The 20,027-nt window shown below is 45.5% G+C and overlaps 2 protein-coding genes across 2 annotated transcripts in view; one reads left to right on the forward strand and one right to left on the reverse strand.

Annotated features, from left to right (window-relative positions):
- The window catches only part of LOC126529337 (uncharacterized), a 59,007-nt gene extending 58,324 nt beyond the window's left edge, over positions 1-683 (reverse strand). The window contains exon 1 of the mRNA XM_050176940.3: positions 400-683. Within this exon, the coding sequence (XP_050032897.2) occupies positions 400-520 (121 nt within the window). The 5' untranslated portion in view covers positions 521-683. The remainder of the gene's footprint in view (positions 1-399) is intronic.
- Positions 684-1,098: 415 nt separating this feature from the next.
- LOC126529346 (putative RNA-binding protein Luc7-like 1) overlaps positions 1,099-20,027 on the forward strand; it is a 30,035-nt gene continuing 11,106 nt past the window's right edge. The window contains exons 1-6 of the mRNA XM_050176949.3: positions 1,099-1,276; positions 11,116-11,210; positions 12,402-12,500; positions 14,188-14,298; positions 18,288-18,479; positions 19,478-19,767. Coding sequence (XP_050032906.1) covers positions 1,216-1,276; positions 11,116-11,210; positions 12,402-12,500; positions 14,188-14,298; positions 18,288-18,479; positions 19,478-19,767 — 848 coding nt within the window. The 5' untranslated portion in view covers positions 1,099-1,215. The remainder of the gene's footprint in view (positions 1,277-11,115; positions 11,211-12,401; positions 12,501-14,187; positions 14,299-18,287; positions 18,480-19,477; positions 19,768-20,027) is intronic.

Genomic DNA, 20,027 nt, shown 5'->3' on the forward strand with positions numbered 1-20,027 from the left:
GGCGGATGTTTCCTGTGTAGCCTAAATATGCCGCGCGCCTGTTCAGTAGCTCGCGGGGGCGATAAAAAAAGAAAGGAAACTCTTTTGGTAAAGCAGTTAAAGATGACAAAAGCTCACACCTTCTACAGCGCATACATCACAACTTGATACCCGCTGAATGCCATCACACCGCTGTACCGGCTTGAAGAAAGCTATTTATAAACGCACGCCCCCTCCGGTTTCATGCCTAGGATTGCTGTGCGCTTTCTTTTTTCGACGCGATGTTATAAACAATTGCGCCGGCCAACTACACCGCCGCTCGCTCGCATACTTTTCAAGGTCATCATGAAAGGGAAATTCATGGAACGAAAAATGAAAGCGTCAGCAACGTATATACAAAACGAGGCAGTGATATGTCACCTATGAGCATGGGCGAAAGCGTCTTGGCAAGTCCCTTGGAGAGGTCGTAAATGTAGAGCTGCACTTCGAAACTTGTTTCGGCTTCGATGTGCGAAGCGTTCTCCACGTCTCCGGCGCTCATGGCGGTCTCAGCAAGCACACACTGTCGTTTAAGAACTATGGGCACGCTAAACGGCGTAGATCGCACGGTGGAGAAACGAGCAGCACAACGACATTTCCGACTACCGATGATGTTGCAGATCGGTGTCGGTATCCGTCCACGGGAACCATGCTACTGCGTGGTTCACATTTCGCTCGCTCCGGTTCAGTGGCGCTCACATAACGAGCGATAAATTAAAAAAAAAACCCTTATTCTTTTTGGCCGCTTATAAAGAGCTGTTTAATAGTTGGCGGCGCAATTGTCTACAATACAACATATATCTTAAAGCAACCAACTTTAACGAGAGATCTTCAAATTTGATTTGCGCTGCTAGTTGAGTGAAAATTAGAAAACAGCACGTAAAGTTGAGTACAAACAATGAGAATAACTGGGCACTGTATCGTGGCTTATTTATGTGTTGTCTTTGTCGCATTGTGTTGTTAATAAACTTCTAAAACTGCAAATTTACGTCGGTGTTACTAGTTTTACGAAACGAGCATCGCTGCCGCCCGAGGCGCAATGTTGTAGTAGTGGCTAATTCTCTACAGTGGGCGACGCCATTTGTCGTTGTGCTGAGTTGCGCGGCGGCTGTGTGCGTCGTGTGCGTTGCGTAGCGTGAAGCAGAAGTGTGAAACGGATATTGTGAATCTTCCGTCTTAAGCCGCACTAAGCTCGCCATGTCCGCTCATGAGCAGATGCGCCAAATGCTGGACCAGCTAATGGGCACCGGCCGTGATGGTAAGTGCTGTGGACACGTCCAGTTCATTTGTGTGCCTTTCTCGGGGTCAGGCCGTTGGATAGCGGCTGCCCCGCTGGCAGATTTCTGTTACTTACCGCATCAGACTGACTACGCGTAGTACGAGGCAAGGCGCGTGCTAATTTGTTGCGATCATCATTGTAACGCTTCTAATCGAGCACACAGTTTAGGTTGTAGTGTGGGCCCCATATGTTGCTCAATAGAAGCGGAAGTACTCTTTGCTAGCGACCGCAAAAGCTGTGTTTTGCAATGGCCGCTTCGACCTTTTTAGAGATCTACGAGGGCCAGAGTTCACTCTTGAGTCTTAATGTTATTCTTGGCCTGCTTGAGTTAACTGCGAGCGCACCTTTAAAAGTGATTCGAGGACCGCGGCTTTTAACGAGGAAGCCCCTGAGACGATCTCAACACAGCGGCATCGACGTCTGCTAGTCTTTGCACAGCCGTGCGCCCAGCGCTTTTTTCCGCGTCGGAGAGATATTTCGATCCGTATTGTTCGCTGCGTGCCTTGCTGCTTCCCATCTTTATTTTTTTATGCAACTCCACGTATTTCCACGCAGACGTGAGGATCTGGCTCTCTGCGCAATAGCTTACTCTTCAGATGAATTAAATGTCTCGCGTCATTCTACTTTGTGATTGATCGATTGATTGCATATATCTTGTGCCTGAAACTATGTTCGCCTTTGAATGTTTTTCTTTTTTTTTTTCTGGCTCCTTAATAGCGACGCGTCTCGTGATTTGTGGGTGGGGTCTGCTGCTGTTGCGTCCTTAGTGTAAGTTTTAGCCACTTCGCATATTGGTGTGGCATCTTGCGGGAAGGTACGTCCCGCAGCCTTGCGACAGACACCCTTCACACTTGCCGCACCCGCGGCTGCATAACCATAGTTAGAAGAGAACCCTAATTTGTATGCTAGCTGGCAAGGCATCCAGATATTGCCACATTTGTTTGATGTTGCAGTAGGAACGACGTTAAATACTACTAGAATAGGAGTGCCTGATGCTCAGGCTTTCTAGTTCTTGTCCAAGAAAACAGGTCAAACACGCAAGGAGGCATTCCTTGAATATTAATCTGGCATTTTGTATGGGCATGGGCCGTGCTACACGCTGATATTGAAGAGTTTTCGGTTTGCCTGAGCTGGCTTCAGGCTTTACATTTATAGCACTACAGGGAAACAGCTTTGACAGAAAACCGAGAGGCATATCGCAGTCTCTGGCAAACGTAATAAGCATTCCAAGCAATCTGGAGCATGCTACAGGTGCACCATACACGTCATCAGAAACTTGGAAGCTTGTGAAAAGTACTGTACAGCACAAGATCTTTTTCAAGACTAACACAGGTGATGCGTGGTGCATCATTTTCAGTGGTTATTGAGTACAGTAGTTGAGCTCATGTTGGACCTTCTAAAGTTGAATCATTAGGGTAGTGTTTTGGGCTAGTTGGTGCATCACGATTACTGGGAATTGTTGCCCTACTGCTCTCCCCAGCAAATCGTTAGGGCCAGGTTCCATGGAATAATTCTGATTGAGTTCTAAAGGCGCGTAACACGTCTTCAGGGAGCTCACTCTATCACAGTGGCTCGGTGGATGTGTAGCTGTACTGCCGTGCACAGGGTTGCAGGATTGCATCCTAGCTATGGTGGTTTTGTCCCGATAGACATGGAATGAAGAAATGTGGTCATTTACCCCTTTCTTGCACCTGGCAATTCCATTGCGCCACTCACCATGTTAGCTCGATGGCAAGGCATTCACAAGCTCACAGATTTGATTCCCAGCCTCCACGGCTTTGTTCCGGTGGAGTAGGAATGTCAATGTGCAGCTGTGCCATGCTTTGGATGCGCATTAAAGAATCCCAGGTGTTCAAAACTATCTGGAGCTCCCTGCTATGCTGCTTCTCATACTGTGTATTGATCTGGGATATGAAGCATCAGCAACAAAGTTCTATTCCATCCTTCACATGTTCTTGTACCATCACACTGTTCAATCCTCTGCCCTACGGCTGTGTCTTCCCCTTCTCTTGGCACTCATTCTGTTCACTCTAGTAAACCACCAGCTATCTGTTCTGTGCATTATGTGACATACCAAACTGCGCTGCTTTCTTTCAGTCTAAAAAAAAAATGAATTATCACCCACCCACATTTGGTATCTAATCCAAGCTGCTGTCTTACTATCTCCCAATGTGGCACCTGCCATTTTACTGCTGCACATTGCGAAATCTTTAGCTTCCTACCAAATTTGTTCGTTATCCTCCTTGTTTTGTCACCACAGTTCAATACCGGCAAAATGCACTGATTACGTCCTGATCACTTAATCATATTAGTAAGCTGCCGTTCGTAATTCGATCTTCAAACTTTGCTCAAAGGGGATGCAATAAAAAGAATGCTCGTCTACTCGAGAATTTAGGTGCCTGGTTAAAGAGAGCGAAAATATGGCTGCGTTGGTTGTTGATCTCGAAACGAGTGAGTTGTAGCGCAGGCAGCAAACAAGCACACAAGAAGGCTGCCTGTGTGTGTGTTCTTTTATGCCGCAGCTCAACTCGCCTGTCAACGAACCCCAGGTGATCAGAATTAATCTGAAGTACCCTCACTATGGCATGTCTCATAATCTGATCACGTTTTTGGCATGTAAAACCATGGAACTCGTTATTATTTATTATTATTTTTGTAACTTTTGCAAAGTATACAGTGGGGTAGAACGATGCACTAGGTGGTTTTGTGCATATGGTGTTTGCACACTAACTTACTGTTATTCTTTGAACATTTTATGCAACCTTAGATGGATTGAACGTCTGATAATTCAAACAAGAATCTATTGTTCCCAGGAAGTTTGCATGTTGACTTGAAGTGTATAATTCCATCAAGTTCATCTGCAGTATCGGCTCTCTTTAGCTGTGTTTGCAAGATGTGAGCTGTTTGATCCTTCAGCGGCTACTCTGCTATTGTCTGAGCCATTCTAACACCTGTGCAAACTGATGACTGTAGCCCACTCGCAAGCTGAGCTTTTGTTCTCTTATTCGTGAGAGCATGTGCATGCTTGTTTCGCACATAAAAGCATCGTAAACATGTGAACAGCTTCTTTGAGCCTCGATCCTCTAGCTTGTGTTTAGGTGTTGAGGTGGTCCAGGCAGTCACAGTAAAACTTCAGTGGAGTGGGGAAAAAAGACTGACAACATTCTTGCAAAGGCTTTTGGCCTCGGCTCGTGAGGGAAGTGAAAAAATAAAGCTGGAGCTGGTAAGCACTAATTGTAGCTGTAGTTTCAGAACAATTTAAGATTTATATCATTCAGTCAGAATTGAAAGATTATGGACCACAGAATCTGAGAGAAAGCTGAATACTTCTATTTTGTTTCATTTATTTATTATACATACACAGTGCCACAAGGCATTTCAGTGGGGAGAGTTAAAACAAGTACACTGTGACAAAATTTTGCAGGTATACAGACTAGCGAGAACTGAACACTGTTACAAACGTAGACACATGAGAAAATATCAATACCTCAAGTGAAGTCGCAAATTGCACTATAAAGTAAAACATTTTGCATTTTTGAAAAACACGAGGGGGATAAAAGACAGGCAGAGTGCTATACATGCATAGACTCCAAAGAAAATATCAATACCAAGGTGAAGTCACGACTCCAACTACAAAAATGAAACGTTTTGCATTTCCAAAAATGGAAAGTGCAGACAGGAATCTGTGATAAATAGATACACACTGGGAGACCTCATGCTGGCAGTCTCAGAATTAAAAGTAAGATCAATTTGCATAAGACGGCACGTTAAATGCAGAAATAAATGAAGGACTTGCTCAAGAATAAGGTGATAAGCATTATGCATCATATCCAAGTCTATTGCTGCCTCATCTGAAATGTTACGATTCAATGTTTATAATTTTTAGTGCAGAATAGAATGCATTATTAGAAAATGTGGCGATGAGATTTGCAGGCAAACAACTCCATTGCTTTAGAAAAATCTGTATTGCCGTTGGCTCAATCACCCAGCAGGTGATTGCGTTAAACAAAATACAGCTGAGGCAAAACTTAGAAAATGGCATTTTTAGGCTCTGAAAATGCAATATGGGTACTAGTATCAAAATAGTCATTTATAGGCACAATAAAAGCGCCACTAAAATCTTTCTAGACCCATAGTTGCTGCTAATGCGTTAAATAGGCATGAGAAAGGTGTGAGGGAAACGAAAAGGCATTTTGCCTCAAGTTCCGGTCTCTACTCATGTCATAGAATCAGCACTAAAACATAACATCTGAAGGGTATAGGCCATAAGGCCATCATTGGCCTGTCTTTGTGCTATTTCTTCACCGTCACATCAGCAGCTTCCATGTGCACTTTTATGCTAATCTGCAAAATTCGGACATAATGAGTAATGCTAAGACTGTTTTTAATTTCCCAAGATTGTTTGCTCATTGGGCAAGCTCGAGAGTGTGTTCGACATAAGCAAAACTGCAGCTCGGCATGACTTGAATGTGGGTTGCACCGAACGATGCAGTAGATGTGCGCAAATTTATCTCATTTGTTGATTGAGAAATTTTCACGTAAATGGGAAGAAAAAAGAAATTGTGTTGATTAAGTATGTTCCATCCCATTTGTGAGTGTGGTGGCTGCATCTGATAGTCGTGGTGCGTATTGTGCCATCAAGATGTTGCCCGTAGAGAACTTCTGAACTAGAGCAGAGTATTTCAACATCAACAAATCCCTGTGGTGTGTAGGCACGTGAGCACATTTGTGTTAAGGCGTAGCCTATATAACACAGATGGTGATATGGTTAGGTGCATATGATTCGGTTAACAACTATAGCTTCTAATTAATGCGAGAATCGTGCTCACACAGCAATGTGTATGCGCATGTGTAGACATCAAAGACAGACAAGCAAATTGAATGGAGTGTTCCATGCAATGCATTCCTCTCCTCTGCACAGTGCACTGCTTCTAGCATTGTTAATAAACACACTGCAGGGGCAACAAAACTTGATCGTTGTTAACATGCAGCGCAAAGTTTAAGTGTACAAGCTGCTTGTCATCTGTGTAACCTTTTAATTTTTCTGTGTGTATGTGTGTGTGTGTGTGTAAGCATGAACGTACGTGAACGCAAGGTTGGCATTCTGTACTCTAGCAGGATTTCAGTAGTTCAGTAGCCACGGTAGCTGGGTCCTTACATGCATGATAGGCTCCCTTCAGAACAGTGGCGCTGCAGTTTTTGTTTGCCTCATTTCTCAAAGCATGGCAGAGCATTCTGTTGTCGAAAGGACTGTTATATCCACAGCTCATGCAATCGTTATGCATTTAGTGCATGTGCTTGTTGTCGCAGAGAAAGAAGTGTGCACTATGTAGGAGTGGTAGAAGTGCTAATCCTGCCAAATTTTGGAATGGGTCAGAAAAAGAAGAAACTTGCACAATTATGCATAAGCAAGGCACCTTTTGTATAATCAAGACATGCGCTTGCATTCCTAGATAATCTCGAATTATAACTGCACTGGTTTCAGTAAATAGCTTGTTCTGCATGTCAGCTGGCGTGGATTTAGCTATCGCGTTTGGTTCTTTGCTTTCAGCACCTCCTAAAAGCCCCGTTATCCACTACGTAATATGGTCAACTCTTTAATAAGCCTAATTCAAGACAAGAGCACTCAGGTTCATACATTTGTTCATACATTCTCGCACTGTGACACCATGGTTTTATTTCCAACTCGCCCAGTTCACAGCTCTAATGTTGCCACTGACTGCCATTCTATGTCATTTTAGCGAAGAGTGTTGCTGCTATGCCTCAGGGCATCTTGGCCACATTGAAAAACCAGCCAGACGTTTCTTGAAGGGAGCTTTATCATTGCGGACCAGACCGTCTGAGCAGGTGGTGCGAGCGGTGTCTGTCGCAACGGTTCTCAGTACCAGTGACCGTATGCGCCGTTTCCTAGTGGCCTGTAATCTGTCTCACCAACTCGGTGCAGTGCAAAAGAGGCTAGGGCTCATGTGGGCCAACCAGTAAGGAGAACCGGCCATGCGTCCCAAGAAGCGAGGGGGGCTCCTTGCCCATTCTGGGCTGCCGACCCTTCCGCAAAGCTTCCATTGAGTTGGCATCTTGCAGAAGGTGATCAAAGACAGACAGTGAGGGACTCCTTCTTCTGGTTCTCTATTCTGGTTGGCCGATGCAACCCGTAGCGTTCGCCGCACTGCATGGAGTTAGGGCGTAAATGAGAAGTAGCCATGGATTGCTTGGTTCGTGGTGCAGTTTATGCGAGGCAGGCTGCGTTACCGAGGGCCAGGGGTAGGCGGGGGCTGTGCAAGCGTGCGCATGCACTGTGTCGGGCTGTACACAGGTCTGTTCCCGTGTTTTTCCAGGCGAAGCACTAAAGAGACGCCCGTCTCTTGACCTGGAACCGGGAGAGTGTAGTTGTTCAGTGCTGTACTTTGCGTGAGTCTTTGGCTTGCCGATATATCTACGTATATCTATATATAAACATACCTATGTATTTGTGCTCGGAGGCTTTCCCTTCGAGTAGCGTGCCATCTCACAGCTCAGTGCAGACATTGTCAGCTGTTGCACACTAGGTTTTGTGTGAAATGTCATTTGTGCTTTCCCTTAGATTACCACTGCACATGACTTGCATTAGGGCTCCTGTGTGCTGTTTCCTGAAAGCAGACAGCCACTGTGCTTTGTTTAGCTTGCATACTAGGTGTGAAGCCATGTCCGTTTTATTGCAGCGCGTTGACATTAAAAGAAATGGCTAGAAGTGTAAGTTTAGTGCTAACTTTGCATATGGTTGCACAAAGCAGCAACTGCCAAGCATACAATTAGCATACGACACAGAACTATAGTCAGTCTCCTCAACGTGCTGTCATTCAAAGGTCTTGTGCATTGGTTGTCCTTTTAGACTTAGTCGTAAACAAGTAATTAAGCCAAAATTATGTTGCATGTGTCCTAGATAAACTGTCAAGACTGGCAAATCTGTTCATACGTGGCTTTTGATGGTACAGCCCTCTAGTGTTACGTTCATTAGTTGTTTTTTAGCACATGAAGGAAATATCAGCTGATTTACATGCAGTAGTGTAATGAAAGTGCTTTCTACCTGTAGATGATCAAGATTAGACTTTTGAGCATGCTTAAGAAAGTCATGCATATTTGATTCCTCGCATTCTTACTATGCTTGGACTCATTCAGAAGGCTAGTTGGCTTAATTGAAACAGTTTCTTATGTGTGAAACCTCCATGGCAGTTTTAAGGCAATAGTATATTCATCTGGTGGTCTTGCATAGAAGTAAGGTCTGGAGGAGCAATACCCATCTGCTCATCAACTCTTGCCTGCATACCATGCTTGCCATCCTTTACACAAAACAAAAGAAACCCTAGAAGATGAATGCTGAAGCGCACAGGCATATGCTACATATCCTGCGATCCCTTCTCACCAGTGGCTTGCAGGGACATAAGGCATTGAAGAATCACGAGGGTGGGGGGATGGGCAAAGGTTTGCTCCGCATGTTGTTTGCTTTTTTTGGCAAGAAGCGGCCGGCAATTCCTCCTTGCTCACGAGCCATGCCACCCGCCACACTCTCAATGAGCCTTTGGTGCTGCCCCCCCCCCTTCCGCCGAGCCGTAAGTGTTTTTATTCAAAGGTGCCGCGTCGTCGTCGCCACCGTCGGAGAGCTGGCTGCACACTTCGTACGTAGATCCCCTCTCTCTAAACTCTCCTCTGTTCTGCTCGTTTTGGCGTGCCGTGCTCCCCGCCTCCCGTACGTGGGGCAGGGGAGGCGTGCCTTTCTCTAACTTTATATACATTTTGCAAACGTCATCACCAGTGGATAGTGTCACATGTTACTGTGTGCTGCACTTTTCTCTGCGAAAGGGCATAGGGGAGAGAGAGAGAGAGGCGGCGGACACACACACAGGAGGTGGCAATGCGTTTCAAGCGGCGCTCTGGCCGGTTTGGGGCTCCCGCAGTTTTGGGTATGTTTTTGTATGAGGAGGAGACGGCGAAGCAGCTTCTGGGTACGTCCTTTCACTCCATCGGACAAAAAGCACCTTATCGTTTTAATTTAAACTTTGCTTTATTGTCCAGCGGGGTGCTTCTTGCTCTGATCTCTTGTAAATTGCCAAGTGTGTTTCATCGAGAGCTGAGCATGATCGTCGTCACCACGTGTCACGGTTTCAGTGCGCTTTGTGTCTTATGTTTTGCCTGTTAACGAAAATGTGACGAAGGCGACACCACCGACGGGGGAGGAGACGGCGCGTTGCTTCGTCTGTGTTCAGCAAGTGGTGAGCCAACATGTACATCGCAGTGCTTGGACACGAGTGCAATCTAACGCCTGCCAGTTGTAGTTTGACTGCCCATCGAGAGGCTGTCCTTGTGTGTTCTTCCTGGGAGGGGTGTTTGAAACGTCTGCAAGATGCAAGAGTGAAGGGGGTTTGCTTGGTGTGTCATTGTTTGCTGGGGGTAAGTGCGTACCTTGCAACTAAGGGAAAATGGGCTTGTAGCACACATCCTAGTGTTAAAGATGGCATTGGAACAACGCCATGCCAACTGTAGCAGTGCGACTTTGAATAGGGCCCCAAATTGTTTCTCTATAAGAATTTGCTGTTTGCAGCACGTACTGCTGTTCTTGTCTGTAGACATGTACCTTGTGGGAGTATGGCCTTATGTCTAGACTATATTTAGCAGCATACCAGTGGAGTCTTCTTATGCCAGTCCTCATCAGACAGCAGTCTCCAGCAGATCTTCATCTTCTCATTAGACATGGAAGCTGTTTCCTCATGTTTCTAGCTTTCTTTGCACCTTAAAAGTCTGAGGGTTTTACTGCACTTGAGGCTTGAACAGTGGTTCCACAACTCATTGAAGATATGAATCAGGGCTGTGTAAAAGTCAACTGAGCCAAACAAGTTTCTGCCCTAATACTCTTAAATCATGTGGAAAAGAATTTGTTTGCTCTGAAGTATTTTCTCATGCAGAAGGCACACGGTGTTAAACCTTCCCATTAAAAGGATTAGCTTTTGCTTTCAAGACTTGTTTCACTTCACTAGTGTTTCCCAAAAGTAGCTGCAGTGTGCTTTTGAAGCGCAAGAACTTTGTCTTCTTGTGGTTGGTAGTGCTGTAATGAGAGGCCGTGTAATGTGAAGAGCTTCTTTTCTTTTCCAATGTTTTCAGTATTAGCGTAAATTTATTTTGTTGGTCAGTAATTCCTTTGCATTTATTGAACTGGGAGCAGAATTCTGATCTATAGTCAAGCTCATTCCTCGAGTGGCTAGTAAGACAATGCTGCCGTCATTGGACATCTTGCATGGCTGTTCAGAGTGGAATGCTGCGCCTGCATGGGTACTCCACAGTATGGCGGCACAAGTGTGCTGTTGGCACTTTTGTTTCCAATCCACTTTATATTCTCCTCTTAGCAACTGGTGGACAGATGATTTGTAAAGATGTCTGGATCGTTTTTTTTCATTGCTTTGCAAGCTTTTGACTTCCTGACAGCTGATCATGTCCGTTATTTTTGGAGGCATTCACACATTGGTTGGTTATACGAGCATGGTTTGTGTAGAAAACAGTGTCGAACTCTTCCCATCTGCTTCACACCTGGGTGCACTTCCGATTGTTTTGTGGTACATCCAGAAAGCTGCTGCAGGCCCAGATGTGTGGGTAGGTTGCTTTGCACTCTTAAAGTGGCATTCTTCTTGTGAGGCACAGTAGGCATGGCAGTTCAAGTTACCCCCCTCCCCCCCCTTTATATTTAGTATAGTTGTTGCAGGGTGAGGGTTTTGCTGTGTGGAACCGTGTAGTGGGGGCGCTTCGGCCCAGTGACTGGAGTATGCATTTCCAACCTCGCTCCCATGTCGTAGGCGAGAACAACCGCTACAAGGTGCACTTTACGGATCCCCGGGTGTGCAAGAGCTTCCTGCTGGCCTGCTGCCCACACGACATCCTGGCATCCACGGTCAGTACCCCTGCACAGATGTCGGAAGTTCATCACTGTTCAGTGGACTCGCTGTTACAGTGTCACATGACCATTTCGTTTTGTCCAGCAGAGAAGTATACGGTGTTGCATGGGCAGTGTCATTGGCCGGCGCATTGTTAGCTTATAGAGTCAGCGAAATTGCACTGGGACACTGTCGGTTGCAGCCAGTAACCTTGGTGTTGCCAGAATGCGCAATGAAATCTGAGCCCTGTCCGTAATATGCATAGTAGTGACTGACAGCATAGTGCACTGAAAATTATACATTACGTCTGTAAACATTGGAACAGTTTTGCAGCATTGGAAATGGTTTTTTGCTTGTTTCAATAAATTTTCAGTGTTGCTTATGTTGGAAGGTGCAAAAATGTTGGTGGCAGCAGCGGCACCCCTAGTGCTTCACGTCAGTTCACTCAAGCATCTCAACAACTGTCATGTGTGCCATGTGGACCAGCGACACTTGTTAAAGCTTGATTGAGTTACGATCTTCAAAGGCGTTCAGTTAAATTGCCAATAAAAAGCGCCGATGTGGCAAGGGCAAAGATAAACTGTTGCGCTGAATGCCCTGTATAGTCAGACCTTGTTATAAAAGCATCACATACTACACGAAAGTACCTTTGTTTTTATCTGGTAGCCATTATAAGCATATATTCATTATATGCTGATAATGGCAAATAACATTTTAGATTTGCTTATTATATCTGGTAATTCGTTATACCAAGGTTTGACTGACATGAACAGTTTGGAACCTTTGGTTTATTATAATAGAAAACTTAAGAGCGCTAAAAAACACAAAGGACGTAGAAAAAGAAACACACCACATGCGCTCACCCACAACTGATGTTTAATGCCCGTATGGAAAAATACATATCTAAAAAATATAGTCCTTTGGTTTGTTTTTTGTAAATGCAGTGAAACTCTCTGATATGCCGATAGGATGGGCGGATTTTGAATATATCTTTGGACTTGTTTTGAAAGGAAAGGTTAGCTCATCGCTGTTCGTGAAGTTCTTGTCTCAATACCTGTGAAACAGCAAGGACCAAATGAATTGGAATTAAACTTGTATTTAAAGAAAATGTTAGATTTTATCAAATGTTTCAAGCAGACTTTTGTTTAGGCCTGCTGCAAGTTATCACTGCAAGATCTTAAAGAGCTGTCCTCCTCTCTATTTTTCAGAGAATGGATTTGGGTGACTGTCCCAAGATCCATGACTTGGCCCTGAGGGCTGATTATGAGAATGCCTCTAAGAAGAAGGACTACTTCTATGATGTGGACGTGAGTGGTGGTGTTAGTTCAAATGAAAAAAAAAGAATGGATGTATTATTGTTGCTGGGAAGAGGGGAGGAGTAACCCCATAGCAAAAGTGGCATATTATTGCCCCCTTCTCTCTAGGTTGGTTCTTCGCACTACAAATTGTAAAAACAAAGAACACAAAATTCCACTTGTTATGTGAATGAATACTGCTGACACATTTTTGAGAAGTTCTGGAAATTCTACGAGGTGCTTCTCACATGTAAAAGGATGTATATGTCATGTATCGATGATGTTGCAGCATTTAAAGCATTGTATAGCAGCACAAATGCTATTTGCAAAAGAAATGAAATCTACAGCCTCTCATGTATGTTAGTCTCTGTATAATGAAGGTGCTTCCCCAATGGAAAATGTTTTCACCTTGTGTGCTCTGTTGTGCACAGTGCACTTTATAGCTGCTGATAACTTTCCATGCTACTATTCTTTTTTCCCGAAGAAGAATGTTTGCATGGAAACATTTGCAAGATCAAGCACTATTTCTTCTTGGCCCAATGCTGAATTTGGGTACATTTTGTAAGGAAAGCTGCAAACAAGCGTCTGGCACAAAGGGATGCCTCCGTTTCTCTTCCTAGGGGAGCCTGCAGCTTTGTAATTTCAAATGGGAACAAGTTAAGCCATGCGAGCTTGAAGTTGCCCAGGACCGTGTCACTATTTAACATGTAAAATGAACAAATGGTGGCCGCATGAAACCACGCAGAATTCACATGCCCAATGGCAAGTGCAGCCAACGTAGCCATGGAACACTTAGTTGCTTGGCTTGGCTTGTCCTGCTGTTTGGATGCGGTTGGCAACTGCTGGGTCGACTAGGCTTCGCTAGCTGTATGTCAGTAGTTTCAGTATGGCCAGTGACATAATGAAACCAAAATACTGCCAATCCTGCTTGTCTTTGCGGCTAAATTTGCTTGCGGTCTTGCAGGCGGAGTTTGAATATCAAACAGCATAATGTAAGCCATCCAAAATGTTTGGAAATTCCTGCCGAAGCTACACAACTACCTATAGTTGAATACAACTTTAGAAAAAAAAAGGGGAGGCCCTGCCCGTATGACCGGAGTGCGACAGCCGATTGCCTCAGCGACTGAAATTCCCGCTCAAAAAGCCGTGCTTCTAAAATGCGTAATTCTCGGTATAAGTAAAGTCTTTTGTATTTTGTTTACTGGTTTGGTAGAGCTTTCGTGATTGGAATGCTGCAGCACATGCCAGGTCGTGAGAGAAAAATAACCCCATGCCTTCTACAATGCTGCATGGCATCTGCTTTTTAGCTTCATTGCGAGGGACAAAAGTAGAAAGAGCAGCCCTGCATGGCTTTTACGCTGGTTTACATGTACACTATACATTTACTAGTCGTTTTGTGAGCTTAAAATGAATCAATTGCTATTTAACAAGTACTTAAAAAGAAACAATGCATTTATCGAAACCATTACAAACCTGTTTCGAAAAGATGATCGAGGCAGGAGAGCTGAAGAAGATGCTTCATTCGTCGTTTTAAATAAATACTCTTGATTTTAAATAGCATAAGATGACCGTGGTGCGTCAGAAGTATGCGTTGATCATGGTCGGAAGTGCGCAGCTACGGGGTGTCCAGCACAGTTGACGTTTTTATTTGAAGCGTTGCAGGAAAAAGAGCCTTTCTTCTTCTTTTTTTTTTATACAGGCAATGGAGCACCTTCAGAACTTCATCGGCGAGTGTGACCGGCGAACAGAGCAAGCCAAAAGGCGGCTGGCTGAGACACAGGAGGAGCTGAGTGCAGAAGTGACACTCAAGGTATACTCGGAGCAAACTTTTGTCAATGTCTTAGGTAGAGGTGAACTGAACAATGTCACCGTGGCATGCAGTTAAAATTTGGTTTTTGATTTTGCTGCGTACAATGCCAAACATGAGCTGAACGCGGTTGTCCTCTGCCTGACGGAGTGCAGTTAACTAGTAGACTAATCGCGGCACACCACGGTGGCTGCGGCATCTACGCTGCATAACCTACCACAGCTACATGCAAACCGTAGTGTGTATGCACAATGTTTGCTTTGTGCATGACAAGGCATGGCAAGGCTCTGTGCTTGCCTTCATATACAGCAGTCTGATCGTGCTACGTGGTATGGACTGGCTTTGTCCTTCGCCGGCTTGAGCGATGGATAGTAGCCACATCCAACTTTCACATTTTTGGAGCGCTAACGGTTCATCTGCCAAGGCGTTTAACCCGGAGCGGCCACGGATGAGCGCGTGCTGGCAAGCAGGAGTATGGTCTGACCTTAAGATTCGCACAGTTCAAGGCTAGTTGAGCGTTCAAAACTAGTCGAAATTAATGAGACCCGACAGCTACGACACCGATGAGAAGGGTGGCCAGAGTTTGTCTGCACGTGTGGCCGCGGCCGAACATGAGCAGACAATAGTCTAATCCTTCTGGAAGTACATAATTATTGCTGAAAGTTGAAAGCACACTTTCGCTTACTTCAGCCTGTTTAAGTTTGTCTATAAATATACACGGTAACCGTAAAAGAAGCGCTCTGATCCAAACTCAGTTTTGTCAAACACTGTTGGTCTTCTCTGGTGGAAGTCCGCACTGTGGCGGCAAGTGTTGCCGCTTGTGGCTAGCTCGCTGGTCTGTAGCGACATTGTTTCCAGCACACAGGGAGGCACCTCCACCAGATGCCACATTGTCATAACAGTGAAGAACTACAGTGGCACAATGCAAATCACGAAACTGCTTATAAGGCAAACCTGTTCTCGGCAAAACAATTCGCACTCAACGCAGCGAGCACACCCTTCGATAGTCGAAAATCTGATCTGCAGGCAGAGTGTGTCAGCTTTTATACATGACTTCTCGGCGTTATCACTGGTGCCCATGTGCCCTCCAGAAAGTATTACACTTAAACCTCGATATAACGAAGTTAGTAAGATCGGCAATTTGCTTCATTATATGAAAATTTTGTTGTGTTGAAATTAGAAATTTTATGCAAATAAGTACAGTCACCAGTCAAGTTCTTTTTATATGAGAAGGGGCCGCAGAACTTTCTTAATTATTCGACAATCGGAAAAAGCACATTTGAATGAGAAAACAGTTCATTTCGATAAATTTGGGAGTTGGCGATGAACGATACGGTTTCATGCCACGTACGTCGAAGCTATCTTCACATTGGCAGTACGAATTAAGCAAAGCTAGCTGTGCTTTCGTGTGCACTCCGCCCCCGCGGCTTATAGCATTGCCTACACTGAGATGACAATATCGGGAAAAGCGCCGACATTAGGGAGCGAATGCTTCATCTTCTTCTCGCTCTAACAGGTCGCTGAAACTCGAGATTATGCAACGCCCAATACTAAATGTGCTGGAAGACGGCTTACATAACGCCACGCCGTCTTGGCATGCCACTCCTTGCACGCGTGGCAGATTACCTCTAAGGCGGGGTACACGGCTGTGTATGTGCTCAACCACAGCCGTGTGCAGTCGCGGCTGAGATGTGTGCCGTAAATCAAGACGCGTGCCAACTTATCGCACGCTTGATCGCATTATCACGAGCTCACTTCCCCCCACCTCTTTCCCTTTACTCGTGCGGGAAGGCGGCACACATAAAGCCACCATCTTTCTTGTCTCATCCTCGCACACTTTCTCTCGCACCTAAAGCACACAGTGTGCGATAGGATCTCATCACACTTTATACGGAACATGATGGAGCTCCACTTCAGCAGTCGCTGCTCTTGTAGTGCAGTGCCTGATTTGAGAGGTGTGTTTGCAGGCAGCCACTTGTAATTCAATCATTTGACCATCTGCATCCACGAAAGCTTCTATTTATTGTCTCGGCATTCCTTTGTGGCGGCAGTCAAATTTTGTTTCGTTGAAATCACCTACAAACATACTTCAACATATTGAGGTTCTAAACACACGGTGTTCTGTGGACAAGAGGTTATGAAAAGCTAAATAAGGTTTAACTGTACACAATTTATTGTAGCGCATACAATCTGATTACACCAGGTTCAGTGACAGCAGACATTGGATACAACCAGCGATGACATTTAAGGAACTCCGATACGGAAAGGTGCGTCTTTCACTGAGCGATAACATTCTAACACAGATTGGCTCACAAAAAACGTTCACCGAAAGCAAACATTCGATATGCGGGTCAGCATTATTGTCTGTTGTGGCCTCCGAAATTCATGTGGACATCACCCCTTTCGCTCTAGGGTGGCGGGGCACGAAACCTTGCACAAACCACCAACTGCCAAAGCAAGCTGTTTAGCTGACAACAATGCACGTGGCACCCGCGACTGTGGCTACACCTGGCCCAACTGCAAACAACCAATAAAACCCACCGTGAAACACTTGACGTGGGAATGTCCGGCACACGAGGTGGTGCAGAGAAAGCACCTTTGCCAGGAAGACGTACCAAGCTAAGAGGAGTGAATCTGACCAGTGGGCGGTCTAGAGGACCATCGTCCCTCTGGTTGTAGATTCTGCTCCTCGCGTACACTGCCTTCTGCTCCAGGCACGCTTTTTACCCTTCCTCATTACTCATACAGTAGAATCTCTGTGATACGATCATGTGTTAAACGAATTTTTAAAAAGTGCCAGCCTACTAGTGATAAATTTATAATTTTGTGCCGCGGTGTATGATGCAAACAATTGAGCCGCTGGGCGATCTCATGGCGGCTCAGTGGTTGGTATAGTCTGCCAAAGAGACGAAGACATGTCTTTTCTTCACACTGTTGGTGTTGCCTTTTTATTTTTTTGACATGGCATGTATACTAGCTACAACAATTACAAAGATCTGCCTTTTGTAGCATTACAAGCATTTTTGCATTTTTGAAAAGCACTGCAATACGGGTTCCTTTACAGATGTGCCATGTGGATGGCCACTTTTCTTTTGTGCTTAGTTCACATTTAGGAAATATTGCCTCTGTTCAACATTTGGTTGTGTAGCTTGGTTAGAACAAGCGAATGATAGAAAAATAATGTAACCTGATATCACATGTCATCAGATATTGCATGCAGATGCGGAAAATTTTTTAGCTGGTGCTTCACGGATGGACTGATTTATTGCGGTGAGAATTTCATTCTCTCTGGCTTTTTTTTATCTTGGGGTTCAACTGCGTAAGCATTAACTGTTGCCAGCAGCATATGTACACTGGTTGCTTGACATGGATAGTCATCCTCCGATGTTTTCTGACCAATATATTTAGTTTGAAAACTGCCTAGTTGGCAAATTCCTGAGCAATCCATTTATGGTTTATTCCATAAATCAACAATCTTTTGTTGCGTAGGACTGTTAAAGGAACACTAAAGCAAAAACTAAAGCAGTTCAGGCTTATAAAGCGTTCTTTAAAAACTCAGTTGTCATTCATTTCCAAATAAGGTCGATTATTAGAGGAGAAAATACAGGTCAATGTTTCAATTCTTGAATTTCGCGCCAAGTGCGGGAACTTCAAGGAGGCGTCGCCACCCGTATTTTGTTATTGTGCTTTTTTCTGGCTTACCGAACGTCTGATCGTGGTCTGAGTGGTGTTTCACATATTGTAGAAACGTAACCTACTGATACAGAAGAAGCCGTTTTTCTCTTTAGTGTCCCTTGCGGATGTGCTCCTGCTGATGGCCGCGTGCCATGGTGCAGGCGACCCTAATGTTCAAGTTCAAACAAGTTGTTCGTTACAGGAATAGTGGAGTCAAGCAGGGTGTTCCTTGCAGTAGCATATTGAGGGAAAAGAGATGCCATGGTAGAGGCTTGCTTTGCCTCCTGTGGCTATAGCCTTGCTGTGTGACCTTGCAGTTGAACCGCGTGCACGAGCTGGCAGAAATGATGGGCAAGAAGCTGGCCGCAGCGGAGGCGAAAGGCGCCGACGGCAATGTTGAAGAGTCACTCAAGCTCCTTGAGGAAGTGGAGGAGATCCGGCGGAAGAAAGCGGAGGCGGAGCAGGACTACCGCAACTCTATGCCTGCGTCCTCGTACCAGCAACAGAAGGTGATGTTTGCAAACTACATCTAAAGTACCTGAGCCCACGCGATCGTCGGATTGTAGCCCCCCCCCCCCCTCTTACACGCAAGCTTTTAACGACCATGCCAGCGTTTGTTGAAAACTGCGAGCCTGTAGCAACTGTTGTGCAAACTCATGCAACATAACCAATAGAGCAAGCACGTGTATTTCAGTGGTCATCAGTTTCAGAGCAAATGAGTGACAGGGGGGGTTCGCCCTTAAAGATGATGCTCTAGGCGCACAGTGCGCTAGGCTGGCAAACCTTCGTGTGAGATGGTGTCACGTTAAGTGTTTGCTTGGCAGTATAAGTTGTACAAAAATGGAAAATTGGGTTAAACTCGTCAATTGCACAGAAACAGCAGTGGCAGGGATGAAATCCTCCTTTTTTGTTTGCTGATGCCGGCAGAAACATTTGGCAAGGGAGCCGGTGCTGTTGCTTGGTGACTTTTGTGCATGCGCTGATGTTGAGTGTCCTTTCCCTGTGCATTTGCTGGATGCTGTTTAATTATTAATGGCACATCCAGGGCTGCGTATCATTGCTGAATTCCCAAAGGCTGTCTAACTATTTCTGTTTGCTTAGTGAGAAGTCCTGGACACAGTCCTTTGTTCACAGAGCAGGTGATAAACAAGTAGTAGCTGTAGCTGTCGGGCATGCATTTCAGCTGCTAGCTACAGAAGGGCCGACACTTCAAGAAAGAGGGGTGTCTTGAGCTGCAGAGTGGGATCCAGCACGGTCTCCCCATCCTCCGAGATGTCATTTCGAAATATTTTGCGGCTTCCCTGCTAGGGCTTGGGCACTTCCGCATTCACCCCATCAAAAAGGTAGATTGCCACTGCCATGACTTCCCAGATTTCTCTGCACTTGCTGTACATAATTGAGAGTCCTCATTCCTTTTACGTACCGTAATTGCAAGTCCTTGTTCTTTTCCAGTACAGTATTCGGGGTTTGATGTTAAAAAATCTGTACGCTGTGTGCGCCTGTGCAGCTGCGGGTTTGTGACGTGTGCTCTGCCTACCTGGGCATCCACGACAATGACCGTCGGCTGGCTGATCACTTTGGGGGCAAGCTGCACCTGGGATTCATCGCCATCCGCGAGAAACTGGCGCAGCTCAAGCAGACTGTCACCGACAAGCGCGAGAAGGCGCGAGCCGAACAGCTCGCCGAGCGGTCCTCCTCTCGGGGAGGACCGACCCCGTGGCGGTGCGGGCCAGACAGCCGGAGCCGCAGCCGGAGTCCCACTCGCCGTGGCGGCGAGGAGCGCCCCGTGCGCCGCAGGTGAGTGACTGCTTGCAGCAATAGTGGCCGTAGAGTCTTCTGCCGAAATTACTCGAGGGAAATGTGGCTACAAGAGATGTAGGTGGTGCCCAAATAGCACCGTCGCAGTGACGGTTTCCTGCGAGTCACAGAAGCTGATCTTGAAGGCCATGTTTTTGTGCACTGGATACATCGGAAGCAGCTTCGGGAACCGGAAATGCATCAAGGCTGCCATGTTTGGGACACCTACTTGGGCAAGTTTGTATGCATGCATGTCTGGT

This window comes from Dermacentor andersoni, chromosome 8 (assembly GCF_023375885.2).
Source record: "Dermacentor andersoni chromosome 8, qqDerAnde1_hic_scaffold, whole genome shotgun sequence".
Taxonomy (NCBI): domain Eukaryota; kingdom Metazoa; phylum Arthropoda; class Arachnida; order Ixodida; family Ixodidae; genus Dermacentor; species Dermacentor andersoni.